Raw genomic sequence first — 21,356 nt, 5'->3', positions numbered from 1 at the left:
AAAGGATATTTTTTCCTCTTGCTACCTCTTCACATAATTCAAGTAATATTATGGGTACTTAAAAGCCTTTTAGTTATCAGCATATTCACAGTTTAAAGTGGCAAAACAGATAAACGTGATTCTATTGAGAGTATACTAAGGTCTTCACATAAAAATTCATTTGAAAGTAATGGCTTTTGAAAAACAGATAAAGAGGGAAAAGTAGGTTCTAGAGAGGGACAATTCAGGTAAAGTGGATGTGACTAATCCTATTAATACACATTCATGTAGTTTTCTCCTCTTCATAAACCCCAAAACATTAAGAAATAACGTTGACCTAAGATCAAGGATGTAACAAAGGAGAAGAAAGAGACTGAACCAACCCAATAAACATAAAAGAAGAAGCTGGCAGTGGCAAAAGGGATCTTTTCAAAGAGCTACACTCACCATCCTTGCACACTGTTCCCACTACGCAGACACCAGTGTCTAGGTTATAGCCGCTCGGACAGCTCGTGCAGTTCCGGTCTCCCTGGCCACTGCATTCCACGCAGCTGGCATCACATCTGGAAGAGAGTGCCAGAGGTTGGCCTTAGCGCTGCTCACCAAATGCAAGTGGTCCTAAGACACCTCTTGGGTAGTGCAAAGGGCTTTGTTGTTTCCAACTGTATCAGCTGGTTTAATTAAAAAAAAAAAAATTTTAAACCCCTCCCCCTGCCAGCCAGTCCTGCTTCTTCCCTCTAATCAATCTTCATTCATACATTCTTACTTTTTTATTAAATAGCTGAATTATTCTAACATCTCGGAACTATGCAGAAGTAACCAACAAAGGTGTTAAATTGATCGTGTACCCATGTGCTAGCAAGGGACAAGCTCAAAACCACAGAAAAGGAAAAGATTGACCTGCTGCCCAGCTCTTTCATCACCCTTCAGGCTGCATCATATTTTGTGCACTGATTGTTTTTTTTTGTGGAAAACTGTAACACATGGTGATCCCCTCCAGTCCTGAACTCAATGCAAGTTAATAATAAATGATTCCAAAGGGCCTGTGGTATTTGTTTAACAAAGAATAGAATAGAAAAAAAAATGTCCATTCTTTTTATAGCACAAACCTGTTTAAGACTTTTTTGTATACTGAGTCAGATATGCTATTATTTTGGACAGTCATCTGATATTATATTTGTGTCATGTCTGTGTTTGTGCTGCTGAAATAGCTCTTATGAATAGCAATTAAGTCGTGAACAAAAATCCTTGTTTGACTTTTTTAGTTTGTTGAGAAGCATAGCTCCTCTGCTAGATCTGTAAAGTCTACATTTCTCTGCATGTTTATTCAGACTCTCACCACAGGCTTTCAAAAGCAAAGGACACACACATATGCACAAGAAAATACATTTGAAAAAGATCTGCATGAATATAATTCACATTAAATTAAGCATGCAACATTTTTTGAAGTCAGCAGTGTTTCATGTTCTCATAATTGTTATTTTTCTTACACAATAATAACTAACATGCTGCCAAACATTAGACACATATTAGCCAATCAAGAACCTTCATACCTTTTGCAGGTTTTATATCCACTTTCAGTAGAGTGATCAAGGTAATAACCACTACTACAGGATTGCACACATCTTCCATCTTCCATAAAATAGCCCTGTGTGCAGTTTATACAAGAATCTACTCCAGCACCTTAAACGAGAAAAAAATACACTGGCTACACACTACTGGCTAGGTCCTACCATTGCCTAACTGTAACAAAAGTTTATCACAGTCTTAGAGGCCACATTTTATTTGTCTTATGTCCTTTCTGCTGCCATGTATTGCAAATACTAACACCAAACAAAATAGATATGTCTAGAATTACATTACATTACCTAATTTCATTATGTCTTTTTCTGAAAGAAATGGATATTGGCAGTTCTAAAGCTGCCACAAAATCTGTCAATTATTCCTTCTTTCCAGAAAGACAATGGAGGGCATAATTAGAAATTAGAATGAGCTCCATTAAAAGCAAACAAATGAGTGTATGTGCACTTTCAACTAGAAAGCTTAGATTTTCATGTTAGCTGAGAGAATATACTGAAGGGCTACCAAGAGAATTAAAGTTTTACATGTCAACAGTTATGCTGTACTGGAACCATGATAGAGTAAAATTAAATCTGAGGAAATAATATAAAGGAAACAAAAAGATACAGATGAATGTCAATGAAGTACCTGCACACGTCGCACAGGAACGATGGCACGGTTCACATTCCTTACCATTATGGTATTTTCCTTCTTCACAGCGGATAGCACATTTGGAGCCATGCAAACTATTGTAAAAAGGAAGAAAGCACAGTGTTTGAGCCTGAAGCAGATAACAGCAACAGAGGACATCAAGTTCATTCACAAGCCAGTAATTCTCTTTAAATAAAAGAACAAGAAATTATTAGTGTTCACCAACTTCCTTCACTGCTCGTGTTTTATAAATTTAGAGATAGCAATCACTTCAAGTGGGAATGAAATGCAGTATTGCCTATGGTGAAGTACAGCAGCAGTTTACAAACCCCTAGTAAAGTCATAGAGGACAGAAGAGAAATGAACAGTGCCAAAGAGCACTGAAAATTGAGGCATGTAAAACACAATGGCCCATGAAGAATTGGGCATAAGGTCAGCATCACTGCATTAAAAAAAAATGCTGAGGGACTCGTTAACAAGATTGCATGCTTCTCTTGAAAGACCAGCAGCATCTCCTGATACCATGCTACAGCACAACCTAAGAATAGATTCACAATGCAGGAAATCACCATCTCTTTCTGCAATAGCAGTTTGCTTTCACATCTCCAAACTGAATACCAGTTCTGCGTAGCTTGGGAGATTTGTCAAGATTACAGCCAGAGGTATTCTGCCTGCAGGCGCTGTTGAGTGATAGTGCAAAACAGCGAGTACCAGAGAAAAAAGGAACAGCATAAGGAGTCACATTTCCATGCTTCTCTCTAAGTAGCTGTTTACACTTTCATGTCAAAAAGTCTTGCTCTAGGCATCTTGTAAGCTATGGCTTCTCTGATATGTTTGCCATCTTCTGCGGAATGTCAGCTTTCACCCAATTAAACCATTTCTCTAAAAATGCTCTGCACCTCTAGGGAGTGCCACCAAAAGTGAGTATTAATCCTGTTTTACATGTTGGATCCAGCAAAAGTTGTGTGTGCTCAGCACCACTGGAAATTTTCAAGCAGCATATGGTCCGAATATGGAAAAAAAGTTCTTACATTAATGGTTCAACAAATGTCGTAATACCTGCCAACTTATTATTTTTTCCTCAGTCATGCATTCAAAGTGCTTTACAAGGCAGGTAGCATTATCATCTTTTTACAGATGGGAAAAGGGCAGGCTAATATGGGTGACACAGTTGTGGGGGTTTACTACAGGCCACCTGATCAGGAAGAAGTCATCGATGAGGCCTTCTACAGACAGCTGGAAGTAGCCTCACGATCACAGGCCCTGGTTCTCATGGGGGACTTCAACCCCCCTGACATCTGCTGGGAAGACAACACAGCTAGATACAAACAGTCAAAGAGGTTCCTGCAGAGCATTGAGGATAATTTCTGGACCCAGGTGGTGGAGACGCCAACGAGGAGAGGTGTGCTGCTAGACCTTGTACTAACAAACAAAGAAGGTCTAGTTGGAGAGGTGAAGGTTGGGGGCAGCCTTGGCTGCAGTGACCATGAGATGGTGGAGGTCAGGATCCTACGAGGAGGGAGCAGGGCAATAAGTAGGATCGCAACCTTGGACTTCAGGAGAGCAGACTTTGGCCTCTTGAGGGACCTCCTTGGAGGAATCTCAGGGGGTAGGGCCCTAGAAGAAAGGGGGGTCCAGGAGAGCTGGTTAATATTCAAGTATCACCTCCTCCAAGCTCAAGAGCAGTGCATCCCTCTGAGGAAGAAGTCCAGCAAAGCGGGCAGGAGACCTGCATGGATGAGCAAGGAACTACTGGCAAAACTCAGACATAAACAGGAAGCCTCCAGAAGGTGGAAAAGGGGACAGGCCACTTGGGAGGAACATAGGGACGTTGTCAGAGTCTGCAGGGATGCAACAAGGAAGGCTAAGGCCCAGTTGGAATTAAGTCTGGCAAGGGATGTCAAGGACAACAAGAAGGGCTTCTCAAATACATCAAGAGCAAAAGGAAGACTAGGGAAAATGTGGGCCCACTGCTGAATGGGGCAGGTTCCCTGGTAACAAAGGACACAGAGAAGGCAGAGTTGCTGAATGCCTTCCTTCTGTCAATCTTCACTGCTAAGGCCAGCCCTCAGGAATTCCACACCCTGGGGACAAGAGAGGAAGGCTGGAGAAAGGAAGACTCTCCCTTGGTCGAGGAGAATCGGGTTAGGGATCATTTGTCCAAACTTGACATCCACAAATCCATGGGCCACAATGAGATGCACCCACGAGTGCTGAGGGAGCTGACGGATGTTATCACTAGGCCACTCTCCATCATCTTGGGAAGGTCCTGAAGATCAGGAGAGGTGCCTGAGGACTGGAAGAAAGCCAATGTCACCCCAGTCTTCCAAAAGGGCAAGAAGGAGGAGCCAGGGAACTATAGGCCTGTCAGCCTCACCTCCAGCCCTGGAAAGGTGATGGGACAGCTCATCCTGGAGGTCCTCACTAAGCATATGGAAGATAAGAAGGTGATCAGGAGTAGTCAGCATGGATTCACCAAAGGGAAATCATGCTTGACCAGTCTGATAGCCTTCTCTGATGGATTGACTGGCTGGGTAGATGAGGGGAGAGCAGTGGATGTTGTCTCCCTGGACTTCAGCAAGGCTTTGGACACTGTCTCCCATCACATCCTCCTAGGTAAACTCAGGAAGTGTGGGTTGGATGAGTGGACAGCGAGGTGGATAGAGAACTGGCTGGATGGCTGAGCTCAGAGGGTTGTGGTCAGTGGTGCAGAGTCTAGTTGGAGGCTGGTAGCTAGCAGTGTCCCCTGGGAGTCAATACTGGGTCCAGTCCTGTTCAACTTACTCATCATTGACGTAGATGAAGGGGCAGAGTGCACCCTCAGCAAGTTTGCTGATGATACAGAACTGGGAGGAGTGGCTGACACACCAGAGGGCTGTGCTGCCATTCCGAGGGACCTGGACAGGCTGGAGAGCTGGGTGGAGAGGAACCTCCTGAAGTTCAACAAAGGCAAGTGCAGGGTCCTGCACCTAGGCAGGAATAATCCCAGGCACCAGTACAGGTTGGGGGCTGACCTGCTGGAAAGTAGCTCTGCAGAGAAGGACCTGGGAGTCCTGGTGGACAAATTAAACATGAGCCAGCAGTGTGCCCTTGTGGCCAAGGCCAATGGTATTCTGGGGTGCATTAGGCAGAGTGTTGCCAGCAGGTCGAGGGAGGTGATCCTCCCCCTCTAGTCAGCCCTGCTGAGGCCTCACCTGGAGTACTGTGTCCAGTTCTGGGCTCCCCAGTCCAAGAGAGACATGGCACTACTGAAGAGAGTCCAGCAGAGGGCTACAAAGATGATGAGGGGACTGGAACATCTCTCCTATGAAGAAAGGCTGCGAGAGCTGGGCCTGTTCAGCCTGGAGAAGAGAAGACTGAGAAGCGATCTCATCAACGTGTCCAAGTATCTGAAGGGAGGGTGTCGAGAGGATGGGGCCAGCCTCTTCTCTGTGGTGCCCAGTGACAGGACAAGAGGCAACGGGCACAAACTGAAACACAGGAAGGTCTGTCTGAACATGAGGATGAGGGTGACAGAGCACTGGCGCAGGTTGCCCAGAGAGGTTGTGGAGTCTCCTTCCCTGGAGATATTCAACACCTGCCTGGACGCGATCCTGGGAAATATGCTCTAGAGGACCCTGCTTGAGCAGGGGGGTTGGACTAGATGATCTCCAGAGGTCCCCTCCAACTTCAACCATTCTGTGATTCTGTGAAAACTAACCACTTGCTGAAGTTTAGTTAATGGACCAATACCAGGATCAGAACTCAAATCCAGGTCTCCCAAGTCCCATGCAGTGCTCTGCTCATAGATGAATGCCAAGAAAATGCAGCAAGTGCTGAACAACTGAGAGCATGAAATACACGTCCTGCAAGGCTCCATTTATTTGTCACACCCACACAGATGGTGTTCTTTGAAAACGTTACCAGAAGCAGTGTCAGCCTCCTAACGTTGTCCAAGAAAACATGAAATTTGGGGTCTTTTCTTTTTTTTTTTTTCTTTCAGTTTCTCCTCTCTCAAAGCTCAGGCTTGTCTCCCTTCTTCAGTGGTGGTACAAGCTACTGTTTGTGTTAATTGACCAGGAAATACATAAACTCGATTCTTGAGTAATAAGGAAAATTTGAGCATAATCCTTTTTTAGAGACTGTGTCCTGTAAAGCTATGAAGTTGTAATCTTGGGTCTTCTGACATGTTTTGTCTGTTGTAGGAACTTCTGAACTGCTACTTTAATAATCTGATTTCACACATATACAAAAGGCCACACTAGGTCTGTTAAAGTTCTCCAAAATCTTAATATGGACTACAAATTTAATTACATTTTAAAAGGAAAGTAAACACTCTTATTTCACAGAGAGTTTAAATAGATTAATGTTCTGATCTGATCCTATGCTTGCTTTCCCATTTAACCATACTTGTTCTTTAAAGGGTCACTTTTAAAAAACAAATATATGCATAATAAGAATTGTTCAGGCACATGAAAAATCTAAACGCAACACACAAAGAAATAAAAGTTTCTTTACAAAATGCAAAGGCATCTAGCCATTGATATTCTGGAAACAGACAACATTCAACCTTTACTAACTGAAAAGACGAAAAGCCGCTTTGACAGAAGGTAAAAGCTCAGTGTTAAACATTCACAGAACATCCATATTCTGAAAGAAGAGCCCCTGCAGATACTGAACACTAACTTCATATTCTTTGTGACATAAAGCCAGCACACAGCCCTTTACAAATTTTGTAAGATTTTTGACCTTTGCCACTTGGATCAGAAGGTCATTCATTCATAGAGGAGCTTGAAATGTGTACTGCTGCTTTGTGGCTTTTACCTATCCATTTCAAGAATGATTAAGTCCCCCCACCAAGCAAAAATAACCACTGCTGTTTAATATATGTGAACATTGTATCGTAATGGAATTGAGCCTGAGGCACCTGCGATAAGTGAATGATTGGATGTATGAGGAGACACAATAAAGATAAGAAAATAGTTTCCAACTATCACCGGAATGAATCAGAAGGATTAATACGATTCACCAAGCAGAGCTTGACACAATCCTTGACTACTGCACTGTAGGTCAAAAAAAGTGAAGACAGCTTTCCATATGACTGTGGCTTTTATTTTACCTGAAATAAAAGGTCTTCTAAAAATCCATTGTTAGCCAAAATGGCACAAAGTGGTACAAGAAAATACCTAAACAGCAATGAAATGCATGAAAGGGCTACTCAAGGTTAAATAGCTATATAACTTTCTTCCTTGTACGTCCATTGACTCATAAGCCTCTTCAACGATTGTGTTTGGTGACATCCATCATTTCCTTACCTTAGGCCATGTTTGCATTCTGTGCAGATCTGGAATTCAACACATGTCTTACAGTTTTCACTGCATTTTCGGCAAACAATCTTACCTACAAAAGAAAAAAAGAAAACAGCCCAGAAAAGCCTGGTCAGTTATGTTTAACAGAATTATATGGATATATTATTACAGGATTTCTTGCTTTTCTAGCCTGATATCAGGAATGGAAGCAGAAAGCTAGAAAGGTAGCCAAGGGTGCACTTCAGAGAAAGAACATGCTTTGAGGTTGTTGAAAACTCTTTATAAACATGTTTAATTTATGTTAGTAATTTATATTAGTCTTTTCAAATAACAGGGATACAGAGTGCTGAATGTAATGTATTCCAGTCACTCTCTTCCAATGTACCTCTTACGCCTTCCATACAAACAGCCTGTCCTATCTTACCTCAACCGTTGTTCAAGGACACGCCTGCACGAACACTTCTGATCTTAGCAAAGTTAAGACATAAATTACTTAACACCTGCCTTTTAGTCTCAAAAACTCCCTCCTTGAAGGGAGATCTCTTTCTGTCTTCAGATCTCCTACCTTTTGCAATGCAGTGAAGAGAAGAAAAAACAAAAAAGAGAAGAAAAAACTGACATTCCCACTTAATCCTAAATTTTTATCTATCCATCTTGACTGGGTGGAAGGGAATTCCCCTCACTGTAGTTTTCAGATAGTGAGTATGGAAAAATAAAAGCAGCAGCTGCTCTTACTGATCCTCGAAAACGAACACAAGGCTCCATGAGCTCCATGCTACAGAAAGCAAAAGGTAAGGCATCCAGTTGAACAAAGTTTTTGAGCACATACTTATCTTTTAAGCATGTGTCTAAAGCTAACTTAAGTCAGTGGAGTTAAGGCACATGCTAGAATATATGTCTGAGTATTTTTACTTGTCCAAGCTGGTCATTACACATGGGCATGCTACCTGGCAATCACAGGAGGAAACTGACGCCAGTTGACTCACATGGCAGAGAATTACTGCTCTTGGTTTAACACATCACTTTAGGTACTTAAGTCTGTCAAAAGCATAATTATAAACATTTTTTACATTTGAGGAGCCTATTTTTTCTTAGAGCACGAGTCCAGTGCCTGTGCAAGACTTCTCAGCAGTTTCTTCCATGTGCACAGGGTCACGGTGGTGCCACAGCATTTGGGTTTGAGGGAATAGGGAATATTTCATGTTCAGAATTAGGGTGCTACCCATCCCTGTCTGGAGTAGCAATAACCTGCTCCTTCCTGCAACTGACCTGTCCTTGCACTGCCTTCATGGTGCTGCTGTCAATCTCAGCCACAAGCAGAAAAGACATCCCACTACAAAGTATGGTTTTTAAAAGCTAGCTATCAAAGCGGATTCCTAGATTAATTTTTGAGAAGATTCTTAATCACAATTGGCATCTAACAATTTAATAAGAGGAGCAGAATAAGAGATAAATGCATGAACTTATGCTTCCCCTGGTTGTAAGTATTCCAGCAACCTCCCCAGACCTCTGTAGCCCACAATAAAGAAACAATAAGAAATACTAACTTTTATCCAGGTAAAATCCATCTGGACAGCTGGTAATACAGCTGTTGGTTACTTCGTTCAGGTAGTAGCCAGATTTACAGGTCATGCATTGGTCGCTGTGGCCTCCAACACAGGTTTCACAATTGGGTGAGCATTTTTTACAGCGTTTCTTGTCCGCATTGTAGTGACCAGGTGGGCAGTTTGAAACACAGATCCTGCAGGGAGCAGGGAAGAGAAGGTAGAGTAGTTAATGAAATAACCTACCATCACATTTCCGCATTGTTACTGCAAAGCAGAAGTATTTCTCAGCGTTGCTGTTTTTCTAACGATCACCTGTTTACTGAAATGCAACCCTCCCAAGCACTGAATCAAGCTATCTCTTCTTGTCTTCTTTTCTTTCCCGACAGCATATGCTGTCTCACTGGCAAACCCTTGTCAGGCAGTCATGTGGTATCATTTTTAACCATCTACATCTCTTCCTATCTTGTTCAAACTCAATCATGCAAGCCATAATAGCTATCACAGTTATATATATAGACATCTTATGAAAAAATAATCAAGAGGCAGGGAAATAATCCGGGAAGAGTGTTTGAAGGCTGTACTTTATATTCTGATTAGCTAGGTTTTTTCTCAACTGCTAAGAAAGTTTGTCAAATTCAGAGGAAAATAAATTATCCATGACTACAGCAAAGAGAAGAGTAAGGAATTTAAGACATACATTGAAGAACCCACAAAGTAAAGATTTTCTTTTTGGCCTTACCGTGTGTTGTTCTTAGATTTGTAGTAGTAGTGCAGACAGTCAGTACAGTGATCTGGTCCTGGCCCATCACACCCTACTTTACTGCATTCTGCATTGCAGGGACCTAGAATAAAACCAAAAATCCAGGGGGAAAATGAACACTTCTTATCTGGTATTGAGTATCTTTTAAAACACAGTATTTCAATGCAGAATGCAATCACTGTTTCCCTATGTATGTGATCTGAAGCCCAAATCGTAATTTGGCTCCAATGAAAAGTGAAGGGTTTTAGTATCTGAAGAACTTTGCAGATCTGGGCCTCACTAGCAACTCACAGCGATTTGTAATTTTTTAGCGAGCATGGTATCCGTTAATGAACCCATTAGAAACTATTTCTGGATCTAGACAGATGCTTTCCTAATGAATAAAAAATCATTTCGAATTTTATTCAGAGATTTGCAAAGGCTTCTGGAATTCTTAATAAAGAATGATTAGCAACATCACTTATCACAAGCAGGTCAACATCAATGAGGAACACCACAATTAGTGGCTACTCTGGTTACTGAGTGGGTGACAACTGGACTAGGTGGCTACCAGCCCCCAGGGCTCTGACTTGCTTGCATCTGTGCTGTTACATGCTGCAAAAGCCCTGACTAACACTTGCTGATTAGCAAATCTTCCATTTCACCAGCACCTCATCTTTACAGTTTTCAAATAGGTCCTTCCAGCTAAGGGAGGAGAGGTCTGTTGACTCCTGCCTTTATACATGGGAACAGGGCATACGGGTGAACTTTTAACTATTTTAGGATCAGTGCTATCTAGCAAATGAAACGCTGCCCTGAAATCCCTCTCAGCATCAGGCAAACTTGTAGTAAAGTAATTTTGTGCATGCGACAAAAGCTGAAGAAGTTAGTGATCTTCACAGCAGAGATGCAACTTACACTCACTGTCGGTATTACAGCACATATGCAGGCTAAGATAACTATGCATCTTTAGGAAATTCACACAGCTCCCTAGAGCTAGGATCCACTCTTTAATGTTAACTCTCAGCTCTACTCTTCCCGTTCCCTAAAATAAAAGGCCAAGGCTCTGAATAATTCTCCTTCCTCTGCAATTTCTGTTGTCCTACCTTCTCCCTCTTCTTCCCCTCCTAGAGTGTGGTTGGTGATTATGAAAATGGACACCAGAGAAAGACTGCTATCTAGCCCATGACTAGTGGATCTCTTCCTTTGAAATACTTTTCTTTTCCTTCTAAAAGTTTGGTCCCTTTTTCCTGGGCTGTGTGATATGTCACAGAATCAACAGGGTAAATGCAACTTCATTCCCATTCCCCTTCAAGTGTTTCTTTTCCCTGTTACTTGTGATTTTTTGTGTGATGACGACATTTATTGCATTATTTAATTAGATAACATTCTTGGCCTCAGTTTTAAGTGTTTTTCCCTATTACAAGACCCCTTAAAATATAATAATAAAACTCTACAAATCACATCTCAAGACAATTCGTAACAAGCTACGTTCTAGTAAAAATCTGTAGTCAGCTCATTTTTGGTGACCTAATGTCTAATCATTTTACTCGGACAGAGGTGAATGTTGAGATTGAAGAGAGGAATGTCTGGAATAGAAAATACCTTGTCAACCCTGTGAGACTGAGGTGACTGCCTCCAGGGACCTCATCGCAGTGGCTTACAATAAAATTTTGGACAAGCTTTTGGAAAGTGCATGCACGATAACGGACAGATCTTGGTGTATTTTTTTCTCTGCGTATTTGCATCTGAAAAGGTGAAACACATGCCTTTGACTCATGTGAGTCATGGCTTGATCATTCTGTGGATCTTTAGTCACATTATGGAAAACGGAGTCATTGTTGATTGCATAGGAAAAATAAATGAGCTAAGATGTTTTATAATATCTACTGGTAATGCCATCAAGAATTGTTAATGGCTTAAATGTGACTGACGCCTAAAGAAGGCTGTTAAGCATTCACTGTCCATCACTGGTGTCAATGCTATCTATGTAGCAGGACCAGAAAATATAAACAAGAAGTCTCTTCTCTATTCAGATGCCTCTCTAATAGTGTTTCACTGTCCACCAAAATAAGGAGTTAAGCCTTTTTCAATTGAAAATAGGCACTGGAGGTCTGATGTGCTGTAACAGAAACTTAAGATTCAACAGTCCTAACCATCTATAGAAAGCTCCTGACACTGCTGGATTACCTGTGGGAAGCTGCCAACTTGACTCACTCTGCAGCACCAAAAATCTACTTCTATTAAAAGCTAATGTAAAGAATGAAAAATTTCTAATAGGCATCTGTGGAAAACAGCACGTATACATAAGATATTGTCATTCATATATATATGCATGCACACACACATGCACTTGCACATATATAAAATGCAGTGCATTTGTCATAACACCTTAACTGTACCTTAAAAATAGATAACTTCTATGTTTATAAAACGATGCCAAAAAACCACATGTAACTTTAAATTATTAAACAAATAATTCTGATCTTAAATTAAATAACAGTTTCACTGAGCTACTCCCACCCCACTACAGGAAAATCCTCATGTAAGATCTGTTTGAGCAGACATCCTTTCAGTACCATGTTTTAGCCTCAGAATATTAATTTTCCTATGTATAATTACCTTTCATAATTAGCATCAGTTGTGCTACTGAAATCCTAACTAATTAAATGAAACATAAATATTATTTTATTCTTCTAGTTAGAGAAGATTGATTATTGGTGTTGTTTCTATTTAACTAATTTTAGTTATTTATTTGTAATTTAATTTCTTTCTGGTAACTTTCAGTGTCATCTTTCTTATTCCCAGACAAGAAAGGCTACAGACCTTGCTGTGGGGTCAGAATCCTAGTCTTGAACTATTGCAAAAACATGAAGAGACACAAAATGTAGGAGAGGGAACATGTTGAATAAGCAAGTCAAAGTCTGGACAATGTCTGACCATACCATTGACAATACAAAGTCCTATGAGAGAAACATTTTACACATGCACAGTTTGAAGTTACTCTTTCAATCTATTATATATTTAGTAAATGCACAACCAGAGTAAATGAATGATACTTCAAAGCACGCACCTGAATAGTCATCTGTTCCATAATCTTCTGTAGGGTCTTCAATTGGACTAGAGCGCACTCGCTCCACTTTTGGAAAATCATTTCTTGGTGAGTAAGGCTGGACAGATGTTCCATACAGTACTAAGGACCATTCTTTCAATTTACCTAGAAGTTAGATATTAAAAATCTAGTTTTAGAAATCACTTCTTATTTTCTGTCTTACAAAAAGATATCACTAGTAAACATGACTTTGTGAGTAGGTATGGAAGACTTTGCATTTCATCTAATTGTCTTTAGTTTAATACCGGCCATACAGTCTTTGCTTCACTGCAGTTCAGAAAGCTTACTTTATTCGTTTGGATTTCCACACTGTATTTTATTCTCCTCCACCCTACTGTAGGTCTACTAAAAGTCTGCACCGCAAGTTGAACTCAGTATAAACAATAAACAAAAAAAGTCTGGTCATAAAGTTATTCGGAAAATTTTTATGGCGTTTAACAAGGTGAGTTTTTGCTCCAGATTTCACTGTTCCTCAGAACATTAATTATCCAGTTTTTATTATTTGAGATCTCTTAGCTAACCAGCTACATATTCAGAATTAATAAAGGAGTTACGTTTTGGTTAATTCTCAAGAGTATTTTTCATTGGCTTACAGGATATATCTTGATGAACACAAAAAAATTTCTTTTAAAAACTCTGGTAGAATGCCAATGTCCCCTCCCAAAACACAGTAACTTCTTATTCACTTTGGCCCAGTTATTTGGCAGATACGTCACTGCATTGTCTGAGTTCGTCACCAATATTTTATGCTCTCAGCACTTGAGTGAAGAAAGAAAAAATTGTCTGCTTGCCTGAATCTTACTTTTTTGGCAAGTTTTTTGTGGAAGAATGGAAAGATTAATGTGTATCAAGTCATCAGTTCAGGCTGTCAGGACAAGAGGTGTGAATTTCCAGCATCCACCTCCATGTCTTTACTCTCCAGTGAATTAATTCTGTGAAAGAGCAAAAGGATTCAGGCCTCAAATAATGCTTAAGGTAATGATGCATGAAAAATACATCTCTGCTTGAGAAGGTGGAAAGCAAGTTTGGCGTTATCCTATTCTCTTGATTATATCTATCTGTGTTGAAGCAGCAAGTTGTAAATGTCAGTTTCTCATCGGAAGAGACAGGAAAGAGGGCAGCTGGGAGCATTTCTTTTCTAAATTTGGAAGATCCTATTTTTGGAGGCTGTTCTGTGGTTAAAATACTCTTCCCTTGAACTACTGGTTTAGAAAAAATGTAATCCAGGTAAGCCTCTCCACAGGAAAATCACTTAATATACTTCATGCAAAATTAAATTCAGTGCCACTCAATAACTTGTTTCAGGTTTTCATATTCCTCACTTGTACTGTTTCAACCTGTCCAAGCAAATTACTCTGACCTTTATTAGAATCAAGTTATTTTTCTGTATTTTCCCAATGTCTTCTGGTATCCTCTGATGACACGACAAAGACTGAACATTATCTCCCTGCCTTTACATTCGTCCTCCAAGCATTAAGCAACAATAAGCAAAGCTATGGATTTCACTGAGGAATGATAGCTACCTGACAGATGATAACCCATTTTTTAGAAACTGTTTTATATTGGGGTTTTATATTGAGGTTAAAGATAGGAATAAAACTGCTATCTTACTCTGTCTCTGCCAACCCAATTTAATCTTTATTTGATAGAAATTTCTACACTGTCTAAGAAACCTTCTCTATTCTATACTCAATTTTAAAGAAAAGAGTGTAGGCAAGACTCTACATCATACATTGTTTCTCACAGTAATTTCCAACTGTTTGTTGCTGAAGTAAAGCATTACTTTTAAAGAAACTTTCAGTCTTGATTTTAAAAAGTAAACGATGAAGAACCTTCCTCACCTCTTGCCAAACAGCTGGCTAATTTACCTTGGCTGTCAAACTCTATGTGCCTTATTTTCTGTTTGTCTTTTCCCAGGTCTAGCTCATAGCCATGAAGCTCTTAAGTCCCCACTAGATTAAAAAAACCCAAATCTCATATTTTCTTCTGGTATAGCCACTTAAGGATCAAGTTACCTGTCAATGCTCTTTAAAGTGATTCAGCTGGGTTCTTACAGGCACTTTCCTTTTAGCAAAAGAGTTATAGAGGGAGGTCATGTTTAACTACACAAGCAATCATCTCTACAGCCTTTTCAAAGGTACAGCTTCTCCCTACGCAATCTCTGTCCTTTTTGTGATTCACCCCACTTCTACAGTATATTGACCACAATACACTGGATGCAATCAAAAAATATGTGTTTTGCTAAGTTAGCCACATCTTTCCATCCTCATCATTATTTTGCTCCAATGATCACAAAACTTTCCAAGTGCTGATTTTATATTTCTTCCAGAACACTGGTAAAAATATTGAACACTAGAAAGTAATATCTGGAAGGACTCACTAAAAATAACCACTGGCAAAGGGGCTCCTCAGGCATAGTGTACTGTTGTGTCTGGACTTCATACATATGGAGGGGCTTGTACCTGCTTGTACCTGCAGGAAGGACTGGAGCCTTAAGGTTTATCTAATGCAACCAGGCAGCAGGGGGAATAATGCAGGGTCTCTGAGGAGATTAGTTTCCTTTTAAGAACGGTTCAGTAAATAAAGAGAGAGAAAATTCATGCGACTTGCCAGCAAATAAATGGAGCCTGCCTCAAGGCAGGTTTAATTTGCACAATGAAAATATTTCAATAAATAAGTATGTGTACATACACACACACACTTTTAAAATGAATAAACAAAGTGTGCACACTCGAGCCAAAATCTTTCTATTCCCATTTTTAGCTGATTCCATCATTTAGTTTGGCTACAATAATCCCTTACCCTGCTTGTACTCAGTACGTAACAGAGGTCCCACATTGTATGTGTAGGAGAAAAGGTATAGCGCAGCATTTCACAGCAAGCACATGTCTGCCTCCATAAACTCTACAGAATTAAATGCAGAAATCACATGCTCTGTTTTTATGAACTGGACCCTGCATTTCTTTACGGGTAACAGATGTGGCATTACCTTGCCAATGCTGGGGTATGATGACATGTTGGCTCTTTGTTCTCAATTTGATTACAGAAAAACTGCAGCTCTTAATTATAAGACCTTTCAATAGCTAAAGAAATATCCGCACATACAGAAACAAGAAACAGGCACGACGGTGATATCAGTGTGATAAACTGCAGACTATGGTGATAAAGTGGAAAGGCACCATAAATCGTATTCAAGCACCTTTTGCTTACTTCACATTCTGTTCAGCATGGAGACTAACCCTATCAGGCCCAAACGGCTGAGTTTATCCACTACTAATACACAGCAGGAGCTTTCAAATCTTTCTGGGCAGAAGTGTTACGGGACAGCTTCCATCACAAGGCAAGCACTACCCTAGACACCTGGCGACATGACACTACAGAGGATACAACGTACCAGGGCCCAAATTCACGACTAGACTTCATCTTATGAAATACAAATGCATGTAAAAAACTAATGAGTCCAAAAGTATTTCACACTCAGATTAAAAGATAGCAAAGAATAAATTTCCCAACAGGATTCCTTCAGCACAGTAGCTTCCTCCACCACCTGCGGCCAGGCAAGTCTCTGTATCTCCTGGCCTTACCACCCCTTTTCCCGCAGGGCTTAGGTTTTTGTCCTCAAGGAGCAAAGAAATCACTCCTGCAATATTAGCCATGGTAGCACTGGGAAGAATATATATGAAGTATTGAAATCAGCAAATCAGTAAGACTGATTTGCTGATTTATGTCCACTCATAAAAAAAAGAAAGAATTTGCAGGAACAGGTTTTAACGTGTAAAGCTAGAAATGTAGCTGGTCTCTTTCAGACTGTCCTGGTGACATAGAAGGGCTGTAAACGATGTCTGGAGAAGAGCCCAGGTGGAGAGCTTCCAAAATGGCTCCGTTCTAGCTCCTTTCTAAGCTTTAACGCAGGGAGCATGCCAGGGCAGGGAAAAGGGGGGAATAGCTGAAACGTGTTGCTCTCTGGCTATCTCCTCCCTGTTGGATGAACCACCGGGTGCTGGTATATGCAGCGGTGAAGGGCTTGTCCTTCAAGCCAGAGGAGCTCCTCATTGCTTCAAGGATAACAAGTATAAGACAGAGTTGAAAATCACTGATTTTTGTCTCTCTCTCTCTTCGTTTTTTCTTCAGTAATCTGATTAATTTTAAATTGTCTAGTTTTTAGGTAGTACCTCTCCTCTATCAAAATTCACAAACACTGAAAATTCTCTGGACACACGAAAAATAACTGTATAGTTTTGCCCATAGTTTATGGCTGCTCTTCCCAATACATTCAATGAATACGCCTTTTAGTGTACTGGAAACTCTGCTCTGCTCAGCATTAACTGGTACAATTAATATCATTAGCTAAGAACTTGTCACCAGTGTAACACCATGGTGAGAAATGATCAGTGTGGATAAAATGAAGTGAAAACTGAAACACTGGCAGTAGTCCTATTTTATTTCAGACCTCTAGAGGATGATAATTAAGATTTTCAAAATGCTATGCTTAATGTTAGCTCCTGAGTATACAGTTAACATTTAAATGATACTGACCACCCTAGAGTCACCACAGACATATGCAAACAACATAAGAAGTTGTTTGCTGCTCAGCAGTTCTGAAAATCACATTGCTTATTAAAAAGTCTTCAGTAGGGACTTACAGGCCTCTTTTTACATACCAGATTTTAAAAATTATGGCTTATGACTGCAGGTTTAGTCTCTTAATAGGCAAGATTCAGGTAGTGCAGATGCAGTCAACCAAGACAGGTAGCAAGCAAATTTGATTACACATATTCATTTCTTTCTGGAAAAAAAAATATGTGTATATATGTATATGGATGTATGTATATGTGTATATATATATATGTATATGTACACACACACCCCCACACACCCACACACACAAATATATGCATATAAAATCAGAACCACTGGCTATCTGGCCATCTGCTGCATTAAACAGAACATAATTCAGCCAGCTAATGAAGAACAGAAATAAAGGACTAAAATTCTCATTCAAGTTAATACCATTGATTTCAACAGCTGTTAGGTGCGGCTGATCTATGATTTGGATTTTCGGAAAAGAAAATCATCTAAGAAGCATAAAATCAGCGCTTCCATTTTTTCCTAATATTGAAATGAGAAGGCATATTTTTGTTCAAACAAAACTGCATAAGCTCAGTTGAGTTTGGCCTATATACTACTTGGAATAGGAAGGAAACAGGATCACTGGACAACTCTATGTTCACATATTAGAATTCCTACTGAGCCTTTGCTTTCTCTACATGCTGAATTTGCGAGCTGCAGGAGAAAACAGTACAAGCCTCCCAGGGCTGTTAATTCCTTTGAGAGAGGCACATTTACCTTGAATTGGTAAATGGCACATAGCCTTCATTTCAATCTAAGTAATTTAACAAATTGAATTTCAATTAAGACGAAGAAAAGGCATTCCACTCTATGGAGAGAATCTCCACAGCTGCTGGCAGAAACATTTTGGGGCCTTTCTTTGACAAAGTCAAATTGAAACAATTAACCTTCTTCTAGAATGGCCAGCTACACACATATATGTTCTACTGTGCTAACTTTTGTTATTTTAAACATATAGTTTTTAAGCACGCTATTTGGCATTTTAGTCATAGTTTCTTTACGTGTGTCTTTTTGTGTACTACAAAAAAAAAAATACTTATTATATTTTGTGAAGATCATTCAAATAGTTCTAAGGACTCTCAATGACCTATTCATTCAGGAACAAGCTTATTTAAAACCCTCCTGTTGTTAAGCTCACAAAGATATGTTTTTATGGCTTCAAATTATTTATTTTGGGTTAACATCTGTATCTTAAAATGCAGAATTGCTTTTTTCAAATCAGTTAGAAAATCCTGACTTTCCATGAGTTTACTTAGAAGCCTGAGGTGTAATGCACCTTTTAGTTCACTGAACTATAAACTAATATTCTACTGGTAATGTTATGGCAATCTTAAACTCATTCCATGCAGAACTCATTTTTAGATGTCTGAAAGTAGTAATCAACTAGATTTGCCACTTCTAATGCAATACTATAGCTCGCTGACATGCTGTCCAATCAAATATATTAAGATTAATAATTTAGCCCTAGTGATAAATAATTTCCAATACATTAGCAGTATTCAGCTCTTTAACAAACAAAGAAATTAAACCTCTTTAATCTATACGTATTCCTTGTTGATGTAATATAACCTCTTTCCTTATTTTCATTAAAGGAAATCTTTACGGAAATTAAATTGGTGGGTTCTTAGCGTCTCCACCTACTTTGATGGGAGGCCCCAAGACAAGGACTGTATTCAGTATTTTCACACATAAGAGTAGTATTTTTTTCTGTGTATAGGATCTTTATTTCAAAGTGAGTCTCAAGGCTGAAATTTTGAGTGGGCCTAAAAGGAATCCCAGCAGATCTCATAACCAGCAGATAGGAGTAAGCACCCACTCCCATGAGTCTCTTTGAAAGCCCTTGCCTCAACCTCCATTTCTTTCGAGACGCTTATACTGAGATTTGTGAATGAAACTGAACTGTGTAGTGGGAATTAAAAATGGGAGAATATCTGCAGCCTCAAGAGTTCTTACGAAGAGCACAGTTTGTTAAGTGGGCAAATATGTGGTCTGCGCACTTTACCTGTAGGCTTAGGAGCACAATGCAACCTATTGGTGTAGTGAGCCACGGATTTCTCTCTTCTGTATAAACAGATTTCCGAGTTACGTAAACACTGATAAATGCCACTGTTTTGCTTAGGGGTAGGATAAAAAATACAAAGCAAAGTGGAATAACCTGGAAATAAATTCTTAGGCCCTGTATCAGCCACGGGAGTCCCTGGCAATCTGAATACAATAGACTAGCTCTGCGCTGCTCTAACTTACGTTGGAGACATCTCTGACAAAACTATATTCAACATCCATGAAAACAGATGCCTACATATTATAAATTCTCTCAGACATGACACATGCAGTTTCATGCCGTTTCGTGTCTTCCTCAAAACTCCATCAACTAAAAATTTGCCTGTGTTTAAAGCACTGACTCTTGGTAAGCTGTGAGATGATACAGGAGCCTGTCTCTGCCTGAAGAATTCACAAGTCTGGTACGATCCAGCTCTACATGGCCAAAGTCATTTCCTAGACTTTGAGACAACTTTTGAGAGCGAGAAAGGGTGCAGTGTACCCCCGAGAACATGAACTTCTCCACGGAAACCAGGAGGAAGTTCAGGACAAAAGAGAACTACAAGTCTTAAATGACAAATAACAGCAACATCAAAATGAGGAGTGCATTGATAACTGTTACTAACAATAACGCATAGCTCTCCATCTTCACACTAACCAATGTGTGAGATGTCAGAAGTGTAAATAAAAGGTGGAAAAAGTGATAGCAAAGACAAGCGTCCTTCTCACTCCACTGAAATCAAACACAGACCAGAGGCATACCTGGAGTCTTGAAATTTCTCAGTTGAGAAGGAGTGTCACAGATTTCCAAGATCCAGTCACCTGCTGCTTTTTCACTCCAGCAGTGAGTAGTCATAAACTCCCAGTTTTTAAATCCTTCCATGGAATGATCAAATAACCTAAAATAAATCAGGACATTTATGTAAGCGCACCACTTTATTAGTGGAGCTAATCCTTCAAGACTGCAGGCTCTGACATGATACAATAATTAGCCAGTCCATTCATCTACACCCTTACAAAATATTACTCATGATGGTTTTCCATTACATGTTCCAAATACATTTACCCGTTGTTGTTGTTGCTGGTTTTTTTTTTTTGATGGAGAAAATTCTCTGCATTTCATCAATTGTCATAAAGAAAAGAGAACACAAAGATGATTCACTGTATATAAAAATTGCTAATAGGGTTTAATAGAAAGTCTGTGTCTTGGGAAAAGTGCATAGAATGTAGCATATCCTTTGCTTTAAAAGCACAATGCACATATCAACAACTTTCTTTACGTTGGGCAAGTTCTGTGATGTTTACTTTTGGTTTCTGGATTGAAGTACTGAAAAAGGATTTTAAGAAAATAAAAGTATTCAGTGACTGAGAGAACAAGAGCACCTCAATATAGGTGATACCTTGTGAGGAAATCAAATATATCAGAGACATTGGTCTCAAACCTGAAATGACCAAGGTATTACTCCATTCAAATACCTGCCAGGATCGAGTTTGGGTAAAACGGAGACTAAGGACATCTGATGATTTCATCTAACAATATTACCATAATTTAATTACTTAGGTCTTGGGTGAAGAGACTGGAACTTAGGCCTGCTTTACAGTAATTTCTAGTACAGGGGGCCCAGTTCAGAGGCTGCAATGTGATGCTGATGGCATGGGGGAAGGGGAAGGAGGACTGGCCGGAGATTTTATTGCCTAAAACTGGAATTTATTAATGAGATTTTGTATAGACACAGAGAACTTGCACTTTTATTCACTGCTCACAGTGTGTTGCCTGGTACCCCAAAGCTATAGATGGAAGGTGCACTCTA

At 39.8% G+C, this 21,356-nt stretch overlaps 1 protein-coding gene across 1 annotated transcript in view; it reads right to left on the bottom strand.

Moving 5' to 3' along the window:
• Positions 1-21,356, bottom strand: part of PCSK5 (proprotein convertase subtilisin/kexin type 5) — a 250,946-nt gene that overhangs the window by 62,895 nt on the left and 166,695 nt on the right. The window contains exons 13-20 of the mRNA XM_068927337.1: positions 20,308-20,444; positions 12,838-12,981; positions 9,765-9,867; positions 9,026-9,219; positions 7,485-7,569; positions 2,188-2,285; positions 1,533-1,662; positions 427-542 (exon numbers count right to left, since the gene is read on the bottom strand). Coding sequence (XP_068783438.1) covers positions 427-542; positions 1,533-1,662; positions 2,188-2,285; positions 7,485-7,569; positions 9,026-9,219; positions 9,765-9,867; positions 12,838-12,981; positions 20,308-20,444 — 1,007 coding nt within the window. The remainder of the gene's footprint in view (positions 1-426; positions 543-1,532; positions 1,663-2,187; positions 2,286-7,484; positions 7,570-9,025; positions 9,220-9,764; positions 9,868-12,837; positions 12,982-20,307; positions 20,445-21,356) is intronic.

Source organism: Struthio camelus, chromosome Z (assembly GCF_040807025.1).
Source record: "Struthio camelus isolate bStrCam1 chromosome Z, bStrCam1.hap1, whole genome shotgun sequence".
NCBI lineage: Eukaryota > Metazoa > Chordata > Aves > Struthioniformes > Struthionidae > Struthio > Struthio camelus.
Note: the sequence above shows the minus strand (reverse complement) of the source record. Positions and strands in the feature narration are given on the sequence as shown.